Consider the following 23,996-nt stretch of genomic DNA (forward strand, 5'->3'; position numbering starts at 1 on the left):
CTGGGAGATGTCACAGGAATGCATGACGTCAGCGCTGGCCTGGTGCCTGGAAATCCCTGGGAGCATCCAGCCCCACCTCCCCTCCAGCCTCACTGTGCACCCAGCCCTCACCTTCCCAGATGTCCCTTGGTGGACACAGCCCTGGGAGCTCTCCCCGGGTACTCAGCTCTGCCTTTCCTGGCCTCAAGGCCGGGCCCCTTTCAGTCCGGCTGGGGGAGACCTCAAAGTTCGCTGCTTTCAGGGAAATGAAGTAATCAGAAACAGCCCTGAGATGCTGCAGGCAACTGAGGGTTTCATCTGTCCCTGCAGCAGCTGTGAGAGACCGCACCCTGCCCCCACCACCAGGTCCCCCAAAGCTTCCCAGACCTCCCCAACTCCAGGAGCCAACAGATGTCCAGGGCAGAGCAGGGCTGGGCTCTCTAGGGTGAGGTCAAGACTTGGCCAGCATGATTCAGGCCAAGGTCAAAAACTCCTGGAATGATAACTGCTCATCGCAGATGTGTTTATTCGGGAATCGAGGGTGGGGCAGGGACGGTGCAGACAGACAACAGGAAATAGCACCACAGCCCCAGCCCTGGTCCACGCTGCTTGAGAGCCTGCTACCTGAGGATCTGCCAGGCCCGCCCTTGTTGCTCAAGATTCTAGCACACACACGTGAGCGGCTGTCCACTGGATGCCCCGTCTCCATGGAGACCAGCTTGCCCATCTCCATTTTCTGTTCGTTTGCTTTGGCTCCCCTGGGAAGCAGGAGAGAAGCAACTCTAGGAGAGCCTTGCCATGCAGACACACGCTGCAGGCCTCACTGCCCCACTTCAAGCTGCCCTCCTGACCGCCCCCCCCCGCCCAGGACCCGGATAGAACCGCGACTCAAGCCCCACCACCCTTCCTCCTTTCTTGCTGTCGGCCCAGTGGGATCTCACGCCAGAGGCCTTGATCACGGTCTCCTAAGCCTTGGGCTCGGGGCCCTTCCCATTCACGTGCTGCTGAATCACTTGAAAAAAATGCATCCCGCTCCTGGGAGGATTTGCTGAGAACAGTGCGGCTTTGTGGAGGGAACTGCTGCTCTGCACTTTCTCCGCCAAGACCCTGAGGAGGAGCCAAGCTCAGCCCTGCAAACCCAAGCCTGGAGCCCGGAGCGGGGGCAGGAGCAGGACTGGGCGGGGCAGGGGGCAGTGGGAGGCTGGGAGAGACGCTGGGAGGACTCCCGGCTACCCCGCCTTGCCTTCATCCCTCCCCACCCGCAGGCTGAGGAAGGGGCCGGATGGAAAGCAGAGAAGCAAGGGGCAGCAGACAAAGGTCGCATCCTCACTGGTGGGCCGGGACCTTGGGCAGGTCTCACTTTAGGGTGTGAACACACACAGAGGGCCGGTGGCTCAGGCCCCATCCGCGTGGACACTGCAGCAGCGGCGGCCCTGGCGTGGGATGCTGAAGCACGTGGTCTGTGGGCTGACCCTGACGCACCGCACTGCTCAGGAGCCAGGGGCAGGGATGGGAAGGCGGGAATCCCAGGACCACACCTCCAGCTGCCAGTGTGGAGGGATTCTGGGCCAGCGGGCTGGGAGGTCATGCGCCCACTCCTCAGCTAGTCCTCGTGAGCTTAGCTCACCTGCCCCTTGGAGTGGGTGGTGTGTGGGGTGCAATCCACCCCCCCACCTCGTCTCCAGGCCAGGATGAGGGTAGGCTACGCTCTGCCATCGACTCTCCATCCTGTTACAGAGCAAATAGCGTGGAGGCAAGAAGTGGCCGCTCCTTATGGCCTCCTTCGGCTCACCGGAAGAGGCACCCCTGCCCCACGCCTCAATTTTAAAAACCTATCTTCCCGTCATTTTACATTTCTGAGTTTCTGGATGTTCTCGTGCACGCTGCAACCCAGCACCTGGCTGGATGGGGGAGGGGACAGGCACGAGGACCCCCAGGGCAGCACCCACGGAATGCGGGGACACATCCAAAACCAAGGGTGCCCCCCTGGCCCCACCAGGGCAGGACCTGTCCCGCCATCTCGGCTGAACTGCTGTCCCTTGTCCCGCTTCTTATCCGTCACTGCTGGCTCACATGTGCCCGTGGAGAGTGGACCTTGTGACAGGTACCACAGATGCTGCCTGCCCCGTGTAGATTGCTTGGGCAAACGGGTGGGGGGGACGGGGCTGTCCACCAGCCCATCGGCCATGGAGGCCTTCCCCAGGGGCCACCATCTGGCTGCAAGGACGTGACCTGATGACCCAGAGAGAAACAGGAACAAGGAAGCTGCCCCAAGTGTGGGGATGGAAGCACACAACCAGGGGAACGTTCTAGAAGATGCAATTTCAGAGAGGAAGAGCCCATGGGGGAAGGAGGGAGGACCCCCTAGGAGGAGCCACCATGTCGGGGTCCCCACTGCTCTCTGGAAGGACTGGGTGGAAACTGTCCTGGGGGCGCTGCCCCAGGGTCCTTGGCACCTGCATCCGGTCGCATCAAGTGACCAACAAGGAGTGAAGGCGGTGTCTTCGCAGACGCCACAGTGGGCCCCTGGGACACCACTGAGATCAAAGTGACCGGTGACGCCTCTGCTGGGAACCACTGGAGGGTCACCTGTTTGGGGGGAGGTGGTCCTGGAGGGCTGTTCTGTTGCTCACATTGCTGGTCCGGGCAAGAGGGTGCTCTAGACCACCCCGCTTCGGTCTTCCGCAGGTCAGGTGGAGAAGGGCAAGGTGTCTCATACAGCTGCTGGGGGACAGTGTGGGAGGGACCGTCCAGGCAGAGATGAGTCACCCTCCACCATGTCTCACTGCCCTTCCCCGACACCTACTTTTAGCTCAAGTGTGGCCAAGAGGGGACGATTCCTCACCTAGAACACACGAGGCGCAAACACGACCTTTGAAAGTGGAAACAAAAATAACGCACTCAAAGGCAGGCTTGCCCCTTCATCAGACTGTGGCTTCCAGGCCGAGTCAGGAGAACACCATTACTCAGTGTTTGGGTCCCATCGTGGCCACGGCTTTAAACCCGGTGACCCCAGGGTGTCCCCTCCACCCTCAGACCGAGGCAATCCCATGGCGACAGACGGAGTTCTGGCTGAGCACCTGCTGAAGGCCTGTGCCCCTCCCCGGGGGGAATCCTCATTTGGCCCAGGAGTGACAAAGGTCTCCCAGCCCCAGGACTTTTGTTTTTATTCACGCTGGACTCAGACCACACTGAGCGGCTCTGCAGCCCTGACCCATGACTTTGCAGAAGCAGATCAGAGAAATGGGGCTGGGATCAAACATTTTCTCTACCTCAAATGGGAAAGCCACAGACAACAGAGACCCACATGCTGGAGACATGAGATGGTGGGAGGATCCTCACTCAAAACTATTGATTTTAAAACAAAACCAAAAAAAACACAAAAACCCACCAAACACCTTGCTGGATGCCATTACTGCTCCATACAAACGGGCACGTTCAGGGGCTGGGGGCTGGATGCTCAGAGACACGCATCCGGCCACTCACCCTGCCTCTCTGAGTATTCTTCCATCGCCATCTAAGTCTCTGTGGTCACTTGTTACCTGTATCCTCCACCAGAATGTAATGTTTCCGTGTGCATGTTGTTCACTGTTCACCTCCAGGCTTGTGAGGCAGTGTCTGCCAGTCAATATTTGCACAGGAAAAAATGGTGCAAGGTCAGGCCAACATTTTCCAGAGGCAAAAAAGAGGTGAAAATGGGAAGGAAAGGAGGAAGGAGACCTTTCCCACACCTCCGTCCCAGCTGGGGTGGCCACACATCCCCAAAGCACTTTCTGATGCCAGGCCTTTTGACCCCCGTGCATTAGGGATGTTATTCTCATTTCGGGAACTGGCCCAAAACAAGCAGCGGTGGGAAGGAGGCTCAGAGGCTCCCACGATAACGTGACGCAGCAGCAAACCTGACACCTGCCTGTGAGATGGACGAACTCACTACGCTGGATCCAAAAAAGCTTCCAAAAGACCACATGTGCTATAACATCCTTTTTATAGGGGTCAAGCGTAAGTAAAGCTGAACAATACAGGGTGTGTTCTGGTGTGTGAAGTGGGGACAACTCCCAAGTTCTGCGGATACACAATACAGCTAAGGAGGAACAGCATACAGAAGAGGGAAGGGGCACACAGATAAAGCTGGTTTTCGGCAAATATTTCAGATCTCAGATTTGAATGGTGGGCTCACAGGTGATGATTATACCGTCTACATGTGGGCAGGCTGGGGTCCCAACAGACCCTGCCTTCACTCCCTGTTGGTCACTACAGCTAGGCTATGGTGCAAAACTACGTAAGATTAAAAAGGCCATTGATGGCCCAGTGATGCCCACATACCATGACTGAAGAGGGGCTCCTACTCAGGACAGCTGAGGTTCCTGGAAGGGAGGGAGGGAGGCCCATCTCCTTGATATGCTAAGCCCAGGGGTCAGCTAATGCTGGCTTGAGGGCCAAAGCCTGCCTACCCCTTATTTTTGTAAATCAAGTCTTATTGGAACTCGGTCACACCCATTCATTTAGTCTATGGCTGCCTTCCAGGCATTGAGTAGTTGCCACAGAGACGATACGGCCAGTGAAGCTTAGAATGCTACTCTCAGCTCCTTGCAGAAAAGGTTTGTCCACTCCATTCCAATCCTTAAGTATGCAACTGGTAGATAAAGCCCCATCCAGTGTAGGGTCTCTGTGGCTACTGAGGCTTCTGGGTCAGGGGTACAGCTGGGAAAAAGGCAACCGATCAGACACCCTATTCCCCGCCGCCTCCCTCCCCCACCACTGCCAGCCCCAAAGGAGTCTGTAGGGCTGTGTCACTGAGAAGCATTTCCCCTTTCTTTTCTCCTCTTTCCTCTTTCTTCCTCTTGCTCCCACCCCCTTCTCTCCCTCTCTGCCACTTTCTAATATTAAATTTACAAGAATGTTACCAAGTGATGTCCTATGAAACGACGTTGCTTTGAAAAGACGGAAAGATTTTCGTTAGACCTCTCCGTGAACATCTCAGCCACTGGCTAAGCAACCAATGATGTATCTTTTGAAATTGCGCCCGTCTGACCTTGGATGCCCCTCAAAGTCCAGTGTTTATTCGACTAAAACATCTGAAGCGCTTAAATGTACCTGGCACTTCCATCTGCACTCGCGGTACATGAAAACAGCCTCAGCTCCAGGACACACCTCTGGGCTAACGCTGGCCAGACCCACATACCGCGCCCTACACGGGTTCTTATTTTCGTGCTAAGGATTCTTTCCGAATAGGACTTAGTTTTTAAAGGCAAGATTGGGAGTAAGTAGGATTTCTGCAGAGGAACTCGCGCCAAAAGCACAGGAGGATGACTGATGGCCCATTTTAAAGAGGCTATGGGTTTCTGAGCAGATGACGCAAATACAATCGCACAGGCTTGGGTACTACCAGTTCCGGCAGAACGCCCAGTTATCAGTGATGTATTTACCATGGGTGGGACTCTCACTTTTAACATATTTTCTGAAACTCCAGCAAGCGTTTCCTGGCTTCTTTAAGAAACTGCTTGTGCAACTTGTTTTGCTCCAGAATCTGCTGTTGAATGTCACGGATCATCTGACTGTGCTTGTCATCGTCGACGATGGCAGCCGAGGGGGAAGTGGGGCTGCGGTCATACCCGCCTTCCTTCTCTGGGTCTGGAGGGGAGTCAGGCTTCGGATGAACCAGACGAGCTTGCCTCTGTCCCCTCCTGCCATCTCTCAGCTCCGTCTGGAGGTCGGCCTCCAAGCTCACCTTGTGGTGTTCGATCTGCTCGAGCAGGTCCAGCTGCTTTATGCTTCTTTGCTCCACCTGCATCTTCTGCTTCTGCATTGCTGCCATCAAGCCAACCCTGTCTGCCTGTTCTTGCGGGTGAAGCTGAAGGGAGCCCTGCACCAGCGCATCCAGTTGGGCCGGTTCCCATCCGGATCCAGGGCTGCAGAAGAGCCAGTCCTTTTCATCCAGAGAGGTTCCTGCCCCAGGAGACCAAAGTGTACTGTCGCTCTTAACCACGCCCTTGGCCATCCTATGGTATTTCTGGTTCTCGAGCTTGCTTAGAAACTTTTGCAAGCTGGTTCTGGACGGCGTCAGGTGGGCTTCCATCCCCACTGGATTCGTGGGCTCCCCGGCAGACACCACATGAATCTCTGCATCTCCTTCCACCTTCTCTCTCTGGCTCTCCCTTCTCCGTGCTTGCGTCTCCTCCTTGAAGTTCTGGTCTTCCCCAGGGCTCTGCTCCACCCCGGGCTTGAGATCCAGCTGCGAGGTCAGGTGTTTTTTCAGCTTCCTGTTGGTATCAAACAACTCTTCGAAGGCAAATTCCAGCTCTCTCTGCCACTTGCTCTTGTTCCCGAGCTTCGCGGGCTGCGAGGCCCCCCTTCTGTGGGTCGAGCCGATTGGACACAGCTGTTCCAGGTGGTCGGCTTTGCCTTCGGGGCTCTGATCCAGACAGTTGTTTTTCGGGCCTTGACGACGAGCTGGCCGCTTCCCCAGCTGCCTCCTGCCCTCCCTGGCTGTGTCACTCTCCTGTTCCTCCAGGCGCTTGATCCCCTCTGGGGCAGCCAAGAGCTTCTCCACATTTGTCCCATGACGGCAGCCCCCGCCGGTCTTCGTGGAAGGCGCTCGTTTTCCTTTGCTCCTCTCCGGGGGGCTCAGGGAAGGGGGACATGGGCCCGTGGCTCTGGAGGCCCCCTGCCTCTCTCGGTCCACTGCTCTCCTCCGGGACGTGGCGCACCAGGGTTGCCGTCGGGCCAGCTCCTCCCTGCGTCCCTTCTCCTCCCGCGCGGCCACTCTGTGCTTCCCCTTAGCCCTGGGCAACCTGGCTGCTCCCCGCTGGGCCGAGCCCTCTGAGTCGGGTTCATGGTCCTCGGCCCGTTCGCCCCCCGAGCCCAACAGATGCGCTAAGTACAGCCGCCCCAGGCCTCGAATTTGCTGGTCCAGGGCCTCCGGCCACTCTGCCTTCAGCTCCTCGACCAAGCGCTGGAGCAGCTGTGTCTTCCGCTGCTGGGGGTCCTTCTGTCTTCTCTGCGGGGCCAGGGCTCCCTTCTCTCGGACCTGGAGCAATCTGTCCGAAAGGTTCTGCCTTGAGAACCAGGCTTCCTTGTCGGGACTGGGGCTCTGTCGAGCAGCTCTCTCCGAGCTTCTTCGCATGTCAGGGACTTGTACACACACAGCTTTGGAGAGAAGGTGGTAGGAACCGAGAGAGCGGAGGTTCAAGGGCACCAGGGGCCGAGAGGCCACAGCTGCCACGGCTGTTCTGGGTCAAGCCCACCCAAAAGGAGGATGCACAGAGCTGCCCTGAGTGTTCCAAGGAAAGCGAGACCCTGGAGACAAGGCAAAGGGGGGACTCTGAGTGTGGCGGGCTGGGGGTGCCTAGGGGAGGTGACCCGTCCCTTCAGACTGTCCTCCAGACCCCCACCCGCAAGGGCCCGTTCTCAGCTCCCGATTTCTGTCTCACAAGCCTCCACACAAGACCTGCAGGGCAGCTATTCTCAGCAGAGGGTGGTTTTGCTTCAGAGTGGCACGTGTGGCCATTTCTGGAGACAGTTTTGGTTGCCACACCTGGAGGAGGGGGCAGTGCTACAGGCATCTAGTGGGTGGATGCAGGGCTGCTATGAAACAGCCCGTGATGCACAGGACGGTGGCCCTGCGACTAGCAGGGACCTGGCCCTCAATGTCCACAGTGCTGAGGTTAAGACCCCACCTTAGGAGACGAGTTAGGGCTCGGGTCAGGGGGGTGTGTGCAAATGCCTGGCCCTCTGGAGGGAGCTACTTATAAATGAAAGGAGGAAGGAGTGTAGGAGGAACACACCCCGGCAAGAAAGGTGTGTGCGTGTGTGCGCGTGGGTGGGGGGAGGTGCACAGATGACTGCGGATCGAATGTTTGTACTAAAATTCAGTGCAAACAGAGGTTAAGCTGGTGGTATCTCTTTTTTCACATCTCTTTGGCATCAGGCAGGGACACGTGCTCCACCAGACCTTCCTAAAGAAGGACCTGCATTTATACCAGAAAAAAAGAGTATGGAGCCTGTGGCCACTCACAGCTGGTGTCCAAAAACGCCATTATTTGTGGGCTACATGAGCCGCCTCCTGCACGGCGGAGCCCACTTCAGCGGTGTAGGATTCCCTTCCCTTCTTTCATCTTAGGGTATGAGGGGTGGAGTCAGGCTGAGCAAATTTAAGCTCAAAGTAATGGTGGTCCCCAGAAATCCCACTGCATCAATTGGAACAACTAATGTGAACTGTGCGGGCTGCCCTCCACTCGTCTTTTTTCCAGTAACCCTGGAGGTAAGGAGTTATCGAGGGTGCAAGGGTGAATGAACCTGTGCACCCCTGGTTCACAGGTGGGGAAACTGAGGCAGGGAGCAACTGAGAAACTTGACACAGATCACACAGCTGGCAAGTGGCAGCTGCTGCTCAGGTAGACATCTCGTCTTTGACCAATGGTCACATAGCCACCAGCTTTTGGGAACTGTGATCATGCAGTTAGACATGTGGAAACCTGGTTAATACCATATTCTACCAGTCTGCCAACCCCCATGATGAGCAAGAGGAGAGAGAAAGAGAAAGCTAGGGCGTTAAACACAATGGTTGATATTTTCAACCAAAGTGACACGGGTATCCACATACAAAAAAGATTAATTTAGACCCTGTCTTACCATATACAAAATTGTATATCATATACAAAAATTAATGCAAATGGATCATAGACCTTAATGTAAAGTCTAAAGCTACAATTAGAAGAAAGCAGAAGTGTAATTTCATGACCTCAGACTAGGCACACATTCTTAGATACAACTCCAAGAGCAAAAACAATGTAAGAAATTGATAAGTTTGGCATCATCAGTATTAAAAACCTTTGCACTTCAAAAGACATTGTTAATAGGTATAAACATAAGACACGGACTGGAAGGAAATACCTGCAAATCACACACTCAACAAAAGACCTGAATCAGTTGGTATAAACTACTCGTACAACCCAGTAAGAAGACAACAAACAATCCATTTAAAAATGGGCAAAAGGCTGAAATATACACATCACCAAAGAAGGTTTATGTATGGCTGATAAAAGCCCATAACAAGATGGTCAACATCAACCCTCATCAGGGAAATGCAAAATGAAGATACCACTTCACACCCACTAGGATGGCTACAACGAAAGAGACAGGCAATGACAAATGTTGGCGAGGGCCTGGGGACATTGGAACCCTCACAGGCTTCTGGTTCCTGGTGGGGATGCAAAATGCTGCAGCTGTTCTGAAAAAGTTTCGCAGTGTTATACAAAGGTAAATGTATGGGACTTCCCTGATGGTCCAGTGGTTAAGAATCTGCCTGCCAATGCAGGCGACACTGGTTTGATCCCTGGTCCAGGAAGATTCCACATGCCTCGGGGTAAACTAAGCCCACGTGCCACAACTGAGAAGCCCCTGCAGTAAGAAGTCCAAGCACTGCAACTGGAGGGTAGCCCCTGCTCACTGCAACTAGAGAAAGCCCATGCCAAGCAATGAAGACCCAGTGCAGCCGTAAGTAAAAGGTAAAACTAGATCTACCTAAGTACACGCCCAAGGAAAAGGAAATCATGTCCCTACACGAAGAAAGGGAAGCACAGAAACTGAGTAACTGTCCCAGCTCACAGGGACAAGCTGGGTTTGAATCTGAGTCCCAAACATCAGAGACAGCTTTTCCTACCCTTAGGAATGGCTACAGGCTTCCCTGGTGGCTCAGATGGCAAAGAAGCCGCCTGCAATGAGGGAGCCCTTGGTTTGATCCCTGGCTTGGGAAGATCCCCTGGAGGAGGGCATGGTAACCCACCCAGTATTCTTGTCTGGAGAATCTCCATGGACAGAGGAGCCTGTCCAGCTACAGTCCATGGGGCTGCAAAGAGCCAGACATGACCGAGTAACTGAGCACAGCACAGGAATGCCCATAGGGGTGTCCAAACAGATGAGGAGAGAGACAGAGCTGTGAAGGTTTCTTTGTCCATCTTGGAAGACAGCTGGAGAGAACAGCGTAAATTGCACTGCTAACGGGTGACGATCAGCATAACCTGGACGAGCGTCTCCCACTCTGGAGGGCCCCCACCCACTCAATCACCCCGTTACAGCCCAAGCCAGGGCGGCTGGGGCAGGCGCCCCAGTGCAGGCCAGTTGATTTTCCTAGACACATGCAAATGGATGAAAACCTATAACATCTGGATGGTGACCTTGGGGAAAAAGCCCAGAAATTAGTCAGCTCCCTTGTTCAGGAACTGAAAACCCTAGAGCAACTGGCAGATGCACCTGGGCCCTCTGCCCATGTCCCCAGCTCCCTGAGGCCCTCATCTCCAAGCCCTGCCCTGCTCACTGACCAGACCAGAATGCTCTGGGCGTCCAGTTCTCCCTTGGGTCTTCTGCTCCTGCTCCCCCAGAGGGGGACGGGCGGGGCTGTGACCGCCACCCTCAACCCCTCAGGAAGCCACAGCCCCGTCCTTACAGAAGGCCCGCTCAGCACAGCCGCCGTGAGGAACACTGGGCCCATTCTCCTCTCACCCTCTGCCGTCCCTGGTGCGCAGAGCCAGCCCTCGGTGGTCACCTGGGCAGCGGCTCAGATGACTCTTCAGCCAAGGCAGACCCCCTCCCAGGCCACCGGGAAGTGCCCAGGCCCACAGCAGCCCTCCTGCCTTCTAACCCCTCAACGGAGCCTCCAGGGCAACCCCAGTCCAACGAGGAGGAATAGTGACCACAAGGGAGGCGGTGAGGCTCTGATGCCAGGCAGGCTGGATCGAAGGGTCTCACCTGAGCCTCCTAACCAGGCTTTTGTCACCTCCCCCATCTCCACGCCACCCCTGCCCTCCTCCCCAGCACTGTGGTTACAGCCACTGTTCTGACTCAGCCAGCTGTGTCCCTTCAGCATCTGCAACCAGCTCCCTGGTCCGCAGAGCAAGTCTCCAAGCAGAATGTGAGGTCACCTGCATCAAGGTCGCCCGAGCTACTGGCTAAAATGCAGATTCTGGGGCCCTGCCTCAGACTGATGATCCCACCCCAGCCTCAGTGGGAAGGGGGCCCAGGAATGTGCTCAGTTAACCATCTCCCAGAGTCAGTTGGTCGATCCCTGATCTGCAGGCTTGGGAACATTCCGGCAGTTCATGATCTTGCCCCCTTCTCCGCAGCCAGCCAGGCTCCGAGCCATCCCAAACGCCCCCCACGCAAGTCCAGTGCCTTCACCGTGCTCAATCCCGTCCTTCTTCCTCAAACAGAACCCCTCCTCATGCCACCCACCCACCTTTCCCAGACCTGGTCTGGTTCCTCCTCCCTGACAAGGTGGCCCCTGATTTCCGCAGCAACGAGAAAAATGCTCTGGCTTTTCTCCCAAGGCTCACAGACTCAACGCCCAGGTGACATGGTTTAGCACATTTTCTTTGAAACATTTAAAAATAGAAATAAAAGGGCCCCCAATTAGTGGCATGGCCAAAGAGAACCTTTCCATGTAATTAAAGCTCTTTCACGCGTAAAGTTAAACATTTCTCTGTCTCCTGAGTGTACAGAAGAGATATAACTTGACCTTTTTAGAACTCTGGATTACCTTTAGAACTACAATATAGAAAATCCCTCAAGGGCTTTGAAGATACATAGGACCCCTCAAAAAACATTTCTGAATATTCTGAATATTCATTGGAAGGACTGTTACTGAAGCTGAAGCTCCAGTACTTTGGTCACCTGATGCAAAGAACTGACTCACTGGAAAAGACCCAGATGCTGGGAAAGATTGAAAGCGAAAGGAGAAGGAGGCAACAGAGTATGAGATAGTTAGATAACATCACTGACTCAATGGACATGAATTTGAGCAAACTCGGGGAGATAGTGGAGGACAGAGGAGCCTGGCAGGCTGTAGTCCATGGGGCTGGATACTACTTGGGAACTGAACAACATCAAAAACCATACATATATGACACAATTCCTCTGAACGAAATAACCCCAGAATATAATTTAAGTCGCCTTTTCACAGCTTCCTCCATAGTTGTAACTTTCTGGGAGGTCTGACGGCGTCTTAGCCCCCTTTTCTCATACAGCTTCTAAACTGCTCTGGACTGACTGGGACTCACACAAAGAAGTGTCTTAAAACTGTGTCTAAAGCCAGAAGACTGAACAGAGTCTGGGGCTCTGATGGGCTTTCCATGAGTCAAGTGCACAAGCGTCTGAGTCCAAGTCCATTGTCGCCGAATGGGACATCCCCAGCACACAATAACCCACAAGGAGATGGAACACCAGCCATGCTGCTGGAATGCAAGGCTTCAGCTCAGATTTTGCACAGGTTTGAACACCTGGTCAGATCTAACAAGGCCAAGTGTCCTGGGAACCCATTGACAACCCACATGTGGGTCTCCACGTCCAACCCTGCATGTGCCAAGTGGGAGACCATAGTTTCTAAAGAAGCAAAGCAGGAAACGAGAGGGTCTGAGCCAGCTAGGAGCTCAGAGTCGGCAGAGACCTGTGGCCACCAAAACAGCCAACGTGATCTTTACCTGTTCTGCTACAAGTGCCAAACACAAGCAGGATAATGATCCAGCCCAGCCCCGTGAAATAGGTGCTTGGAAGAATACCCACGCCATTCCCATGATCCAGCCCAGCCCCGTGAAATAGGTGCTTGGAAGAATACCCACGCCATTCCCACCCCACAGGATGTGTGAGGATCCAAACAAAATAGTCCGGAAGTTTCAAAATCAAAATATAATTACTGAAATGTTTAGGAATTCACCTAACAGAAAATATACAGCAGGGTTTCCCTGGTGGCTCAATGGTGGAGAATCTGCCTGCCAATGCAGGAGACACAGGTTCAATCCCTGGTCTGGGAGGGTCCCACATGCTGCACAGCAACTGGGCCCACGTGCCACAACTGCTGCGCCTGTGCTCTAGAGCCCGGTAACCTCTACCGAGCCCACGTGCTGCAACTGCTGAAGCCCAAATGCCTAGAGCCTGTGCTCCGCAACAAGAAAGCCACCGCAATGAGAAATCCACGCACCGAGAAGAAGCCTGTGCACTGCAGCTAGAGAAAAGCCCTCAGCAACGAAGACCCAGAACAGCCTAAATAAATAAATAAAACAATATATAAAAAATATATGAATACTAAATAAGAACGACACATTTACTAGATAAGGAGAAAACCTGAGTAAGGGAGAGGCTGTCTCTTCCCATATAGGGTTCAGAAAGACAGAGAATGCTTACGGATGAGGAGGGCCTCAAAGTTCAGGAGAATGAAAAAAATAGACAAAAACAGGTCATAGGAAGGAAAGCCCTATGGAACCAAGAATGTTTGGAGGGATGCTTGCAGGTGGTAGAAGTCTAGAACAGTATACTCTGGTGGTTCAGAGTATTGAGCAGTTGTGTGACCTAGGGCATGTTTCTTAACCCTAGGCGCCTCAGTGTGTTCGCCTGTAAGATGGGGACGATAACAGCAACATCCATCTGGGCAGATGCTTATCACTATCAGAAACACCCACAAGTTTGGTGAGCTGTTTAGAAAAGAGGGTGGTACTTACTGTGCGTGTCTCCAGATGCCTGGACCAGACCACTGAGAACACATTACAGGGAGGCAGAAATTGGCCAAGATGGAAAGCAGCACTTTCTACAGGGCTGTCTTGAAATCATTGGGCTGACTTGATAGGTAGTGAGACACCCATCACTGGCAACACCCAAGTCAAGCCGGGATAAAACACACATCAGAAACATCTTTAAACTCCACTTCTCTGAGTTCTAGCCTCTAAAAGCACACTTCGTGACACCCCGGGTGCTGCCCAGAGTTTCCGTCTTTTGCTCACTTCCCTGCCCAGAAGTTTCTGTCTTTGCTCACTTCCCAACTCTCCCTCAGTTAAGTGGTGGTTCCTAAAGCCGGCTGGGTGTTAGGCCGGCTGTACCAGAATCACCTGGCAAGGAGGTGATCGTGGACAGAGACCATGAGTCCTGGCCAGGCCCCACCACAGGTTTCTCCTGGTGTGCTGTTTGTAAACCTGTATGTTTAACCATCTCCCTGATGCACATTCAGGACCAGGACAGTTCTAGAAAGCTGAGATGGCCAGGCAGCCAACCTCTTAGGAGAACAAGCCTCGGTCATTGTGTCTGTTACCTTCCCAACCAGCTTCATTAAGAGAGTCATAAGGCATAGACTCTTCCAAAATTACGGGAGACACCAGGCTAGCTGCGTGGGGGGTTGCTTATGGCTGATCCAGCTAAATGTCACTTGATAATGTCAATCGCTTTCCCTCTGACCTTATGACTGTGGCTACCCCGCCTAGGTCAGGGGTCCCCCATGCCAACAACTGTTCTTGTTGTATAATGACCTATCCCCGCCCCCGGCAAACCACCACATTCATTCCCAACCCTGTCCCACTAGCTTCCACTGTCCATCCTCCCCAGTCGAACTGTAGATGCAGAGCCCCGTGGTGCAAGGACTTTCAGTTAGCCTCTGGACATGCGGCCTGGACATCCTTATTGGCCCACTTCCTAGGGCCCCCTTCAGAGGCTCACCAAACCACTGGCCACAGAGAGAACACCGCCCCCACAATGGATAAGGTGCCGGACCCAAGAACCTCGGCCCTGGGTGGTCTGCATAGGGTTTCCGGGGCCCACTGACCAAAGTTGGCTGGAATCGCAGCTCCCCACCTTCGCCAGCAGCCCAGCACCCGCCCTAGCTGGTGAACTCTGGCAGCCGCTGCCATGGAAACGACAGAGCTGCTGTGCTGTGACATCAGAGCAGGGGTGAAGTCAGGGACAGTGATGGGCCAGCCAGAGGGTGAGCATGTGTCAGCACACCGGTTGTGGGTCCACTGATCACAGAAGACTTGGCTTAAACAGCTGGGGCAATGAGCAGCATGCGTGCGTGCTAAGTCACTTCTGTTGTGTCTGACTCGTTTTGCAACCCTATATGGAATGTAGCCTGCCAGGCTCCTCTGTCCATGGGATTCTCCAGGCAAGAATACTGGAGAGGGTTGCCACTTCCTTCTCCAGGGGATCGTCCCAAACTAGGGATTGAACCCATGTCTATTATGTCTACCTGCACTGGCAGGCGGGTTTTTTGCCAACAGCGCCACCTGGGAAGTGCCCGGTAACGAGCAGAGGGATGGCAACGGGCAGAGGGATGGCAGAGCGGCACCATGAAGATGCCTGTTGAGAGCGCGCTTGCGTGCTTTCGATGTTTAAAGACGGCCTGGCAGGGAGAAAACCCTTCCTGTTCCAGCTTGACAGCATGGTCACAGTGGTCCTCGTCAGGGCGTCTCTCTTCTGAGCTGTGGCACCTCAAGGTCAGCGCTCCCTGACAACACTGGCCACCCCTCCTCCCACAGGGAGGGTGTCTGGTCCCACTCAGGTTGGGGGCGTTTGCCCCTCCAGGATCCACTGCTGAGCCGAGCTGACTGGAGGTGGGAGGATGGAATGCTGGCCTGGGGCCCCCACTGAGCACCCAAATTAAGAAATCATACAAGCCTGACCTCACGGCTAGGACTAAGGGCACTCACCACAAATATGACAATTGAGAAATTTAGTTTGGAGGACGTGATATTGGTCCCGAGATGTTATGGCAACCGATCTCAGGGTTTGGTTTCTTGACAAAGTCAATAGCAGGAACTTGGAATCTTGGAGGCAGAGCAGATCCAAGGACGAAACTCTTTTGTGTGGGGCTGGAAGGGCTCTGGAGAGGTCATCTGGTCCCTGACCCGGCACGTGGTGGGAGGATTTCTGCCTCTGAACCCCTCAACCACAACCCACCCCACCCACTTTCTGGGTCCCTCTTCCAGGCCCCCTAGATACAAAAATCTTATGTCTATTTCTCCTTCCCCAGAGCATACTCAGCGCCCAGTCTGTTAGCCTCTTCTCAGCAAGGTCATGGATACTCACCTTTAGCATGGGACAAGTTTGGAGTGGGGTCAGGGGGGAGGGCAGATAATACGACTAAAACCTACAGCCTGTGGGGCCTTTGATGGCATTCCAGAATGTCCCAGCACAGCCACCACTGGCATCCTCTTGCAGATGATCCTGCATTGAAGGCATTTCTCCCAAGCCCAGGCTCTCCAGCTTAGTGATTCCGAGAACATGGTTCCCACCCTCTGGATGATCCTGCTCTGCTCAGTGGGCCCTTCTTCATGGGGCCCATCACTGAAAGTGGACCAAACCAGCTTTAAAAGTTTGGGCCCCATCCCACTGTTGCCCACAATCAGACCCATCCTTCAGCAAACTCTTTTAAAAACAACACATGTCATTCAAGTTCAACACAGAAAAATTAGAAAACCATATTTCAGAAGCAAGTCTAATTCCTCCTCCTTTATCTGAACATTTTACAATTCAGTAAGAAGTCCTTGAGGAGGACTCCAGAGTTTAAGACTCCATGCTTCTATTGCAGGGGGCGCAAGTTCTATCCCTGGTAGGGAACTAAGATCCCACATGCCGCTCAGCTTGGCCAAAAAAAAAAAAAATCTGCAACCTTTGGTCCTGCAGAGCATCTGCGGCTATGATGTATCTAACACTGAGATAAACAAGATGGAGGTGAGCACCCTTGTGATGAGATGCTAGCACACATCCTTTATTATTTTCTGCAGAAAAATTTCTAGATTTAGAGTTGCTTGCCCAAAGGGGAGACTTCTTTTCTCCCTTTCTTTTTCTTAAAGTATAGTTGACTTACAATATTGTGCTAGTTTCTGGTATACAGAAAAGTGATTATACATATATTCTTTTTTATATTCTTTTCCATTATGATTTACTACAGAATGTTGAATATATCCCTGTGCTCTACAATAGGACTTTGCTTTATATATAGTGGTTTATATAACCTATCCGTCCACCCACTTTCCCCTTTGGCATCCATGTTTGCATTCTACGTCTGTGAGTCTGTTTCTGCTTTGTAAATAAGTTCATTTGTATCATATTTTAGACTTCACATATAAATGACATCCTATGATATTTGTCTCTTTTTGACTTACTTCACTTAGTATGATAATCTCTAGGGCTATCCGTGTTGCTGCAAATGGCATTATTTCATTCTTTTTTTACGGCTGAGTAGTACCCCATTGTATAAACAAACCACATCTTTATCCATTCATCTGTTGGACATTTAGGTTGCTTTCATGTCCTGACTATTGCAAACAGTGCTGCTCTGAACACTGGGGTGCATGTATCTTTACAAACCAGCTTTCTCCAGATACAAGCCCAGGAATGAGATTGCTGGATCATACGGCAACTCCACTTTTAGGTTTTTAAGGAACCTCGACAGTGTTGTCCATAGAGATTGAACCAATTTACATTCAAGGGGAGACTTAAAGTTGTAGACCGGCGCTGTCAAAATGTCCTTCAAACTTCTAAACTGCTCAGGTTAAGATAAAACACACCCACCTAGAGTCAGCCCTTCCAAGGACAACACGCTTCTTGGCCACGTGGAACAGAGCAATGGAAAGGCCGTAGCTGTGACGTCCAACCTGTTTCCAGAGACTTGAGCCAGGTTCTGGCTCATTAGAGTCCTGGCACCGAGTCGACCACGAGACCTTGGGTGAGTCATCGACTGTTCCCCATCCAGACAGGGAGGACACCTGCCTGACCTACCACCTTCCTCCTGAGTCCTTGTCAACAGGAAGAGACAAAGTCCTTTTGCACCAAAAAAGGGACTTCTGATTGGAGACTATTTGCCGGTCGCTTTTCCCTGCTTTCCAGAATTGGCGCATAAGAAATAAACACCTCCTTAAACGTGTTCCTTTGTTCCCTAGTGTCAGTCCCCCAGGCGTGTCTGATTCTTTGCGGCCCCATGGACTATAGCCCGCCAGGCTCCTCTGTCCATGGGATTCTCCAGGCAACAATACTGGAGCGGGGAGCCCATTTCCTTCTCCAGATCTTTCCAACTCAGGGATCAAACCCAGGTCTCCTGCATTGCAGGCAGATTCTCTACCATCTGAGCCACCAGGGAAGCCCCCTCCTGGAGCCAATGGGCCTGAGAGGCCAAGACGTCACAACAGAGAATCAGAGACCGTGCTCATCACAACAGAGAATCAGCCGTGCTCATCACTTCTCCGCTCCAATGCCTCTCTTCCCGAGATACCTGGTTTCTGTCTGGGCAGAGCCTAGCGGGGCCATTTCTCGCAGGGGCTTCTGAGGGTTAAAGGGTAAATGCTGGAGGGGCTGCGGAGAAAAGTTCCCAGGAGAGAACTGTGTTTGCCCTCAAAGCCGTCCTGTCACAGGGTCAACAGTCCTTCTGAAAAGGGACGCTTCCCTGGGAGTGGAAAAATCCACACAGACCTGAAGTCCATGAGTGACCCCCAGTCTTTTCTCCTAGATACATGGAACACTGTCTAATATTTATTTATATTTATTTATTTGGCTGCGCTGGGTCTCAGTTGCAGCATTCAAACTCTTGGTTGTGATATGCGGGGATCTAGTTCCCTGACCAAGGACTGAACCCTGGTCCCTGCCCTGGGAGACTCCATGTTCCCTGGTGGTCCAGTGGCCACCAAGGAAGTCCCTGGAGCGCTGCTGACAGCCTCCTGGACTCCAGCGCCTGGGGCACTCACTTCATTGTGTGTGTGCAAACGCTCTAGACTTGGGGCCCTGTAGGATCACTCCTACGCATCTCCGTGTCTAATGCATCCCTGGCATCCTCCTCTCCCGGTCCTTGTTCTTCACTACCTCATGTGTCACGTGACCCCATGTGAGGTCACAGTGGTCTGGGGCGTGTCAACCAACTCTGCACAGTGAATTCTCAACTACCCTCATATCACGTGCCTGCACTAAAAACCCATCCAGGGGCCCTGAATTCTTGATCTGGATCAAAGGAAGGGCAGCAGAAGTGAGCTGAGCCGAAGAGAAAAACCAGGCTGAGTTTCCCACATTGTACCGTCCCTGGGATTCTCCAGGCAAGAACACTGGAGTGGGTTGCCATTTCCTTCTCCATGTAAGAACAGTCAATCCTAAAGGAAATCAACCCTGAATATTCATTGGAAGGACTGATGCTGAAGCTCCAATACTTTGGCCACCTGATGCAAAGAGCCGACTCATTAGGAAAGGCCCTGATGCTGGGAAAGGTTGAAGACAGGAGGAGAAGGGGACGACAGAGGATGAGATGGTTGGATGGCATCACCAATTCAATAGACATGGGTTTGAGCAAGGTCTGGGAGATGGTGAAGGACAGGGAAGCCTGGTGTGCTGCAGTCCATGGGGTCGCAAAGAGTCAGACACGACTGAGTGACTGAACAACAAGGAAGAGCCAAAAAAAAAAAAACCAGAGGGGGCCAGGAATGTCAGAGGAGGTTTATTTCTTTTTTTATGCACATGACTTTCTTCTTGAGGAGCTCTGGGGACAGAGGCCCACAAGGTTTCACAGAAGCATTATCCAGGATCTCAGAAATCTAGATGGAGTGGGCGGGGTTGACATTTATTGAGTCCCTCCCATGCTTTCGCACACTTTACTCATTCATCAGAAACTCACTCACCATCTGCTGTGGCCCAGCCCTGAGGAGTTTCTTTTTTCAAAAAATATTTTTTAAATTTATCTGGCTGCGCTAGGTCTTAGTCTCAACATGTGAACTCAGTTGCAGCATGTGGGATCTAGTTCCCTGACCAGGGACTGAACCCGGGCCCCCTGCATTGGGAGCACACAGTCTTAGCCACTGGAGCACCAGGGAAGTCCCCGAGACATTTAATTCTGCTTTTACAGAAGAAACTGAGGCTCACAGAGGCACAGAGTCAGGGCTCAGAACCAGCTCTAGTAGGCTCCAAAGACCCAGGCTTTTCCTCTGATATTTTGTACTTCATCTTTTTTCCTCTAAAATGTCAGTCCACTTCCCCATCCTGTCCTTGGTTAAGAATCAGCTGTTGAAGTCCTTCCTAACTAGAGCCTTTGACTGTCATCAGTCAGTCAAAGCAAAGCCTGATGCAGAGCCTGAGTGCTGAGCCAAGTCGTGAAGATGACCTGACCCTACAGGGTCTCCAGGAAGCCCAACCAAGACCTCCAGACCACAGATGAGAAAGGGCCAAGTGAAGACTCATCCCAATCCAGGCTCTGTCCCCGGGAACTCTCCACCCTAGAATGTCTCACAGCAGGAGGGTTACAGCCTTGAAACTCATCTCTCCCTCTCTTGGGCTCATAGGTTCAAGATTCACTGCATCTTTAGGGTCAGTTCAGAGAATGATACCCCAAGGCATCAATCTTTCTGGAAAGCAAGGAGCAGGCCACCAGGTGAGAGGTGAGTCGGCCCCAGGAATTTCACACCCAGGGGTGAGGGAAAGTTTTCATAAAGGGCAAGATGGTAATTCACGTAGCTCTGTTGCAACCACTCAAGGCTGCCATTTTTCCAGCCGGTAAGCAGCTGCAGACTTTGTATTAGGAATGGGTGTGGGTGCATTCCAGTAAAACCGTATTTACCGTAATAGGGGATCAGAGGTGGGTGGCGGGGGGGTAGTGGGGGTACTGTTTGCCAAGCCCTGAAAGGCTACATTCTATGCGTCCTGTTGCAGGGCATGGCTTTGCTGCTGCAGCACCAGGTGGAAACATACTACCTGAGTCTCATCGGAAATATCAGACTGAACCCAGCACAGGGGTCCTTGGGATGCTGTAAAATCAGATAGTGGTGAAGCTGCACAGCTCTGTGACTGCACTAAAAAAACCACTGAATTGCACTTTATTTAATTTATAAATTAATTAATAACTTATAAAGGAGAACTGAAATTTATTTATTTTGGTCATGTTGCACGGCATACCAGGATCTTAGTTCCCCTGACCAGGGATCAAACCCCTGTGCCGCCCTACAGTGCAAATGCAGAGTCTTAACCACGGGAACGCCAGGGAAGTCCCTCCCTGAACTGCCCGCTTTAAATGGGTGAACAGTAGAATCATACCTCAACAAAGCAGATAAAAAGCATACGTCTCTGAGGCAGAAAAACGGTTAACAGTTCTTTTCATGAAGCAATAAACCCTTCCCGAATCTGCTTCTCGGAGGAATAAGGCAAAAGGGAGGCAGCCCTGGACGTGAGCCCCACCCTCTAGGTTCAGGGCTCTCACGGCCTTCTCTTCCGCCTCTCCCATCCTGAAGACACCCCTACCCCAGTCTCCTTGTTGCCTTTTCACTTTAAAATAACTATACGACGAACACATGTTAATCACAGAAAATTTAGAAAATACAGATAAGCAAAACGAAATAAAAATTACCCTTGATCTCACCCACTGCCTAGAATTTTGACAGACATCCTTCTAGACTTTTCTCTACATGTATAAGCATAATTAAAAAAAAAAACAATAGACTAGAGATAAATACAGAATCAGTAAACTACATTAAAAAAGCCAGGGAATTTTCACCATAAAACCCAGGACAGTGGTTATCTAAGGAAAAGGAGGTCCCCTTTTCCTTAGGGACCAGGAAGAATTAAGAGTTTTTAGGGTGGCAGGGTCTTGTTTTTCTTAACCTGAGTATTTGCTTGATAACTTTGTTAACAGTGTACAGTTATGCACTGTGCATTTAAAAATTATATTAGACAGGGTTTGAAACGCAAAAGCATACAGATGTAACTGGGCTTTTAAATTTAATGCACTCTGAACATTTTTCTAGGTCATAATCATGAATCTATAATACTGTTTAAAATGACTGCTTAATATTCTGCTGTCAGGATAGAGCTTAATTTAATTTAGCTCATCTCCAGTTGATGGGGAAATCTCCCGAACAAGGTCAGCTCTCAAGAGTTCTCCTTCATGGTCCTCCATCCTTCATGCTCCACAGAGACCACCCCCTCCAAGCCAAGGTGGACCGAAATGGTCGCCTTCAGCTTCCCCCGTACACCTCGTCTCATTTTAAAACCCTGTCTTCTTACTCTGCTATTTGATAGTCATGTGACCCGAGCAAAAGAATCAGCTGGTGCCTCAATCTGATCATCTGTAAAACAGGGATAATTATAAATTAGGTGAATTAACAGGAAGACTGTGTGAACACGGTTCCGAGCCCTTAGCGCCGATGGTGACAGCTGCTGTTACCGTTGTCAGTCACTTTTCCGTCACAAACCTATCGCCGTTTCCCTCCCAGTTTCCTGGCTGCCCTCCCGGAGGCACCAGAGCCCAGCTTGTGCGTCTCTGCACCCCCCACACCTGTGTGAGAGCCACAGCCCGCTCTCGGGGTGGGGGGAGGATTACACACCCAGCACAACATCGAGCACAAAAAGAGCTAATACCCCCCAACCCCGACAGCCGCCATGGGCACCGTCCCAGGCACTGCACCTCTGCCCTAGGAGGTAGGAAGGGATCATCGCTTCTTCAGAAATGGAGAAACCGAGGCACAGGGCACCTGCCCAAGTCTCACCCCTGGACCGAGGCGTGGGCTGCAGAGCGGCCATCCTGACCACGCTGCTCCGAACCCACGTGCCCCAACCCCCTTCTCTGCCTCTTCCCTCCAAGCCCCTCACTCATTCCCATGATCTGCTGGAGCTACAGCTGGAGACCCCTCTGTCTCTCTTTCCCAGCAGAACTCGGCAGGGAATGCACCCCTGCTGACCACCTGACCACATTAGGGGCTGCCTGGCCCCAGCCCTGAGGTCAGACCCCAGAGGCGGCCCCCTACGCACCCCGCCCCGCCCCTCCAGCCTGTCACCCTCCCTCCTGCCTGAGTTCGTCCCCCATCAGGTACCTGCTCTGCTCACTTGGGTGACTAGAAGCCCCTTAGCCCGGCTCTCCTGCCTGCAGCTTCCTTCTTCCCCCCCTGCCATGTCTAACAGCTCTCAGGAGGACAGCAAAGACCCTCACCCTGGTCCTCACTGCTGGGGCTCAAGGCTGCCCACCCTTTGGTTCCAGAGCCCCTAATCCCCCCACAGGCCATAAGAACGCCTTCTAAGGCAGTGGCCAACCTTTTAGAGGTCACATACGCCTTTGAGAATCTGGTGGAAGCCACAAAAACGGGCACGCACACACTCAGCTGAGCTGACTGCTTCAGGGCTCAAGGCTGTCCTGCCGGCCCATCTCTGGACACACATCCACACCCCCCGGGTTCAAAGGATGCAAAGGATCAGTCGTGTCCAACTCTGCGACCCATGGATTGTAGCCTGCCAAGCTCCTCCGTCCATGGGATTTTCCAGACAAGAATACTGGAGCGGGTTGCCATTTCCTCCTCCAGGGAATCTTCCCGACCTAGGGATCGAATCCAAGTCTTGTGTGCTTCCTGCATTGCAGGCGGATTCTTTACCACACTGCAGCATCTGGGAAGCTCCCTGCTCCCCAGGTTAGGACCCTTCTTTAGAGGTAACATCTCAATTTGATTTTAAACTTTTAAAAAATTTTTATTATATTTTAAAATTTGTTATGGCTGATCTGCAGGCCATGTAGGATCTTAGTTCCCCAACCAGGGTTCAAACCCATGCAATGGAAACTAGGAGTCTTAACTACTGGACCACCAGGGAAGCCCCTCAATTTGATTTTTACAGCAAACCCTTACCCAGTCCACCCTGCTGGGGTCTCCAGAAGCTTAACCCAGGAGGCTAACTGCACACAGCTGACCCCAACTTTATCAGCTACAAAATGGTATTCCCCTGGGTCTCTATCACTTTTCCACTGGAGCTGCACATCCATGCAGTGATGGTGGCACCAAAGGCTCCAAGATTCCAGCCAGACCAGGCCTCGGGGGCCCGGGACTGTGGGCCCCGGGCTGGGGGAAGCCAGCTTCATTCCTGCCCTTTCTGAGATGCTGGTGCCCCTGACCATCTCTCAAGCTGGAAGTCCTCCCCAGCCTCACTTCCCTTGACTGCCTTTCCTCCCAGCATCCCAGGGCATCTGGCATGCCCCTCCTGTACCCTGACACCCTGTGGTCTCATGGTCTACGGACCCTGTAGCAGCCAGACAGAAACCTAGCCAATCACTCTCAAAATCTACCCGCTCGTTTTAAAACTAGGCACAAGTGCTGCTGTCAGTCCGCACACCAAGTATCTGTGAGGTTCTCTTCTCAAATCCAAGTTGCCTTGGTTCCCACTTTGGAAACGAATGCTCTGTGCAAACTTTGGCGGGCATCAGAATCCCCTGTGAGATACCAATGCCCAAGCCCCGGGTCCCCAGGGTCCCATGTGTGTCT

The 23,996-nt window shown here is 52.5% G+C and overlaps 2 protein-coding genes across 2 annotated transcripts in view; both read right to left on the minus strand.

Moving 5' to 3' along the window:
- Positions 1 to 23,996, minus strand: part of TIMP2 (TIMP metallopeptidase inhibitor 2) — a 54,376-nt gene that overhangs the window by 24,071 nt on the left and 6,309 nt on the right. The gene's annotated exons all lie outside the window — the stretch shown is intronic.
- Positions 4,807 to 22,428, minus strand: CEP295NL (CEP295 N-terminal like). The gene has a single exon (XM_070389199.1). The coding sequence runs from the start codon at positions 7,100 to 7,102 to the stop codon at positions 5,426 to 5,428; it is 1,677 nt and encodes a 558-aa protein (XP_070245300.1). The 5' UTR covers positions 7,103 to 22,428; the 3' UTR covers positions 4,807 to 5,425.

The sequence above is a fragment of the Bos mutus genome, chromosome 19, assembly GCF_027580195.1.
Source record: "Bos mutus isolate GX-2022 chromosome 19, NWIPB_WYAK_1.1, whole genome shotgun sequence".
NCBI classification, from domain to species: Eukaryota; Metazoa; Chordata; class Mammalia; order Artiodactyla; family Bovidae; genus Bos; species Bos mutus.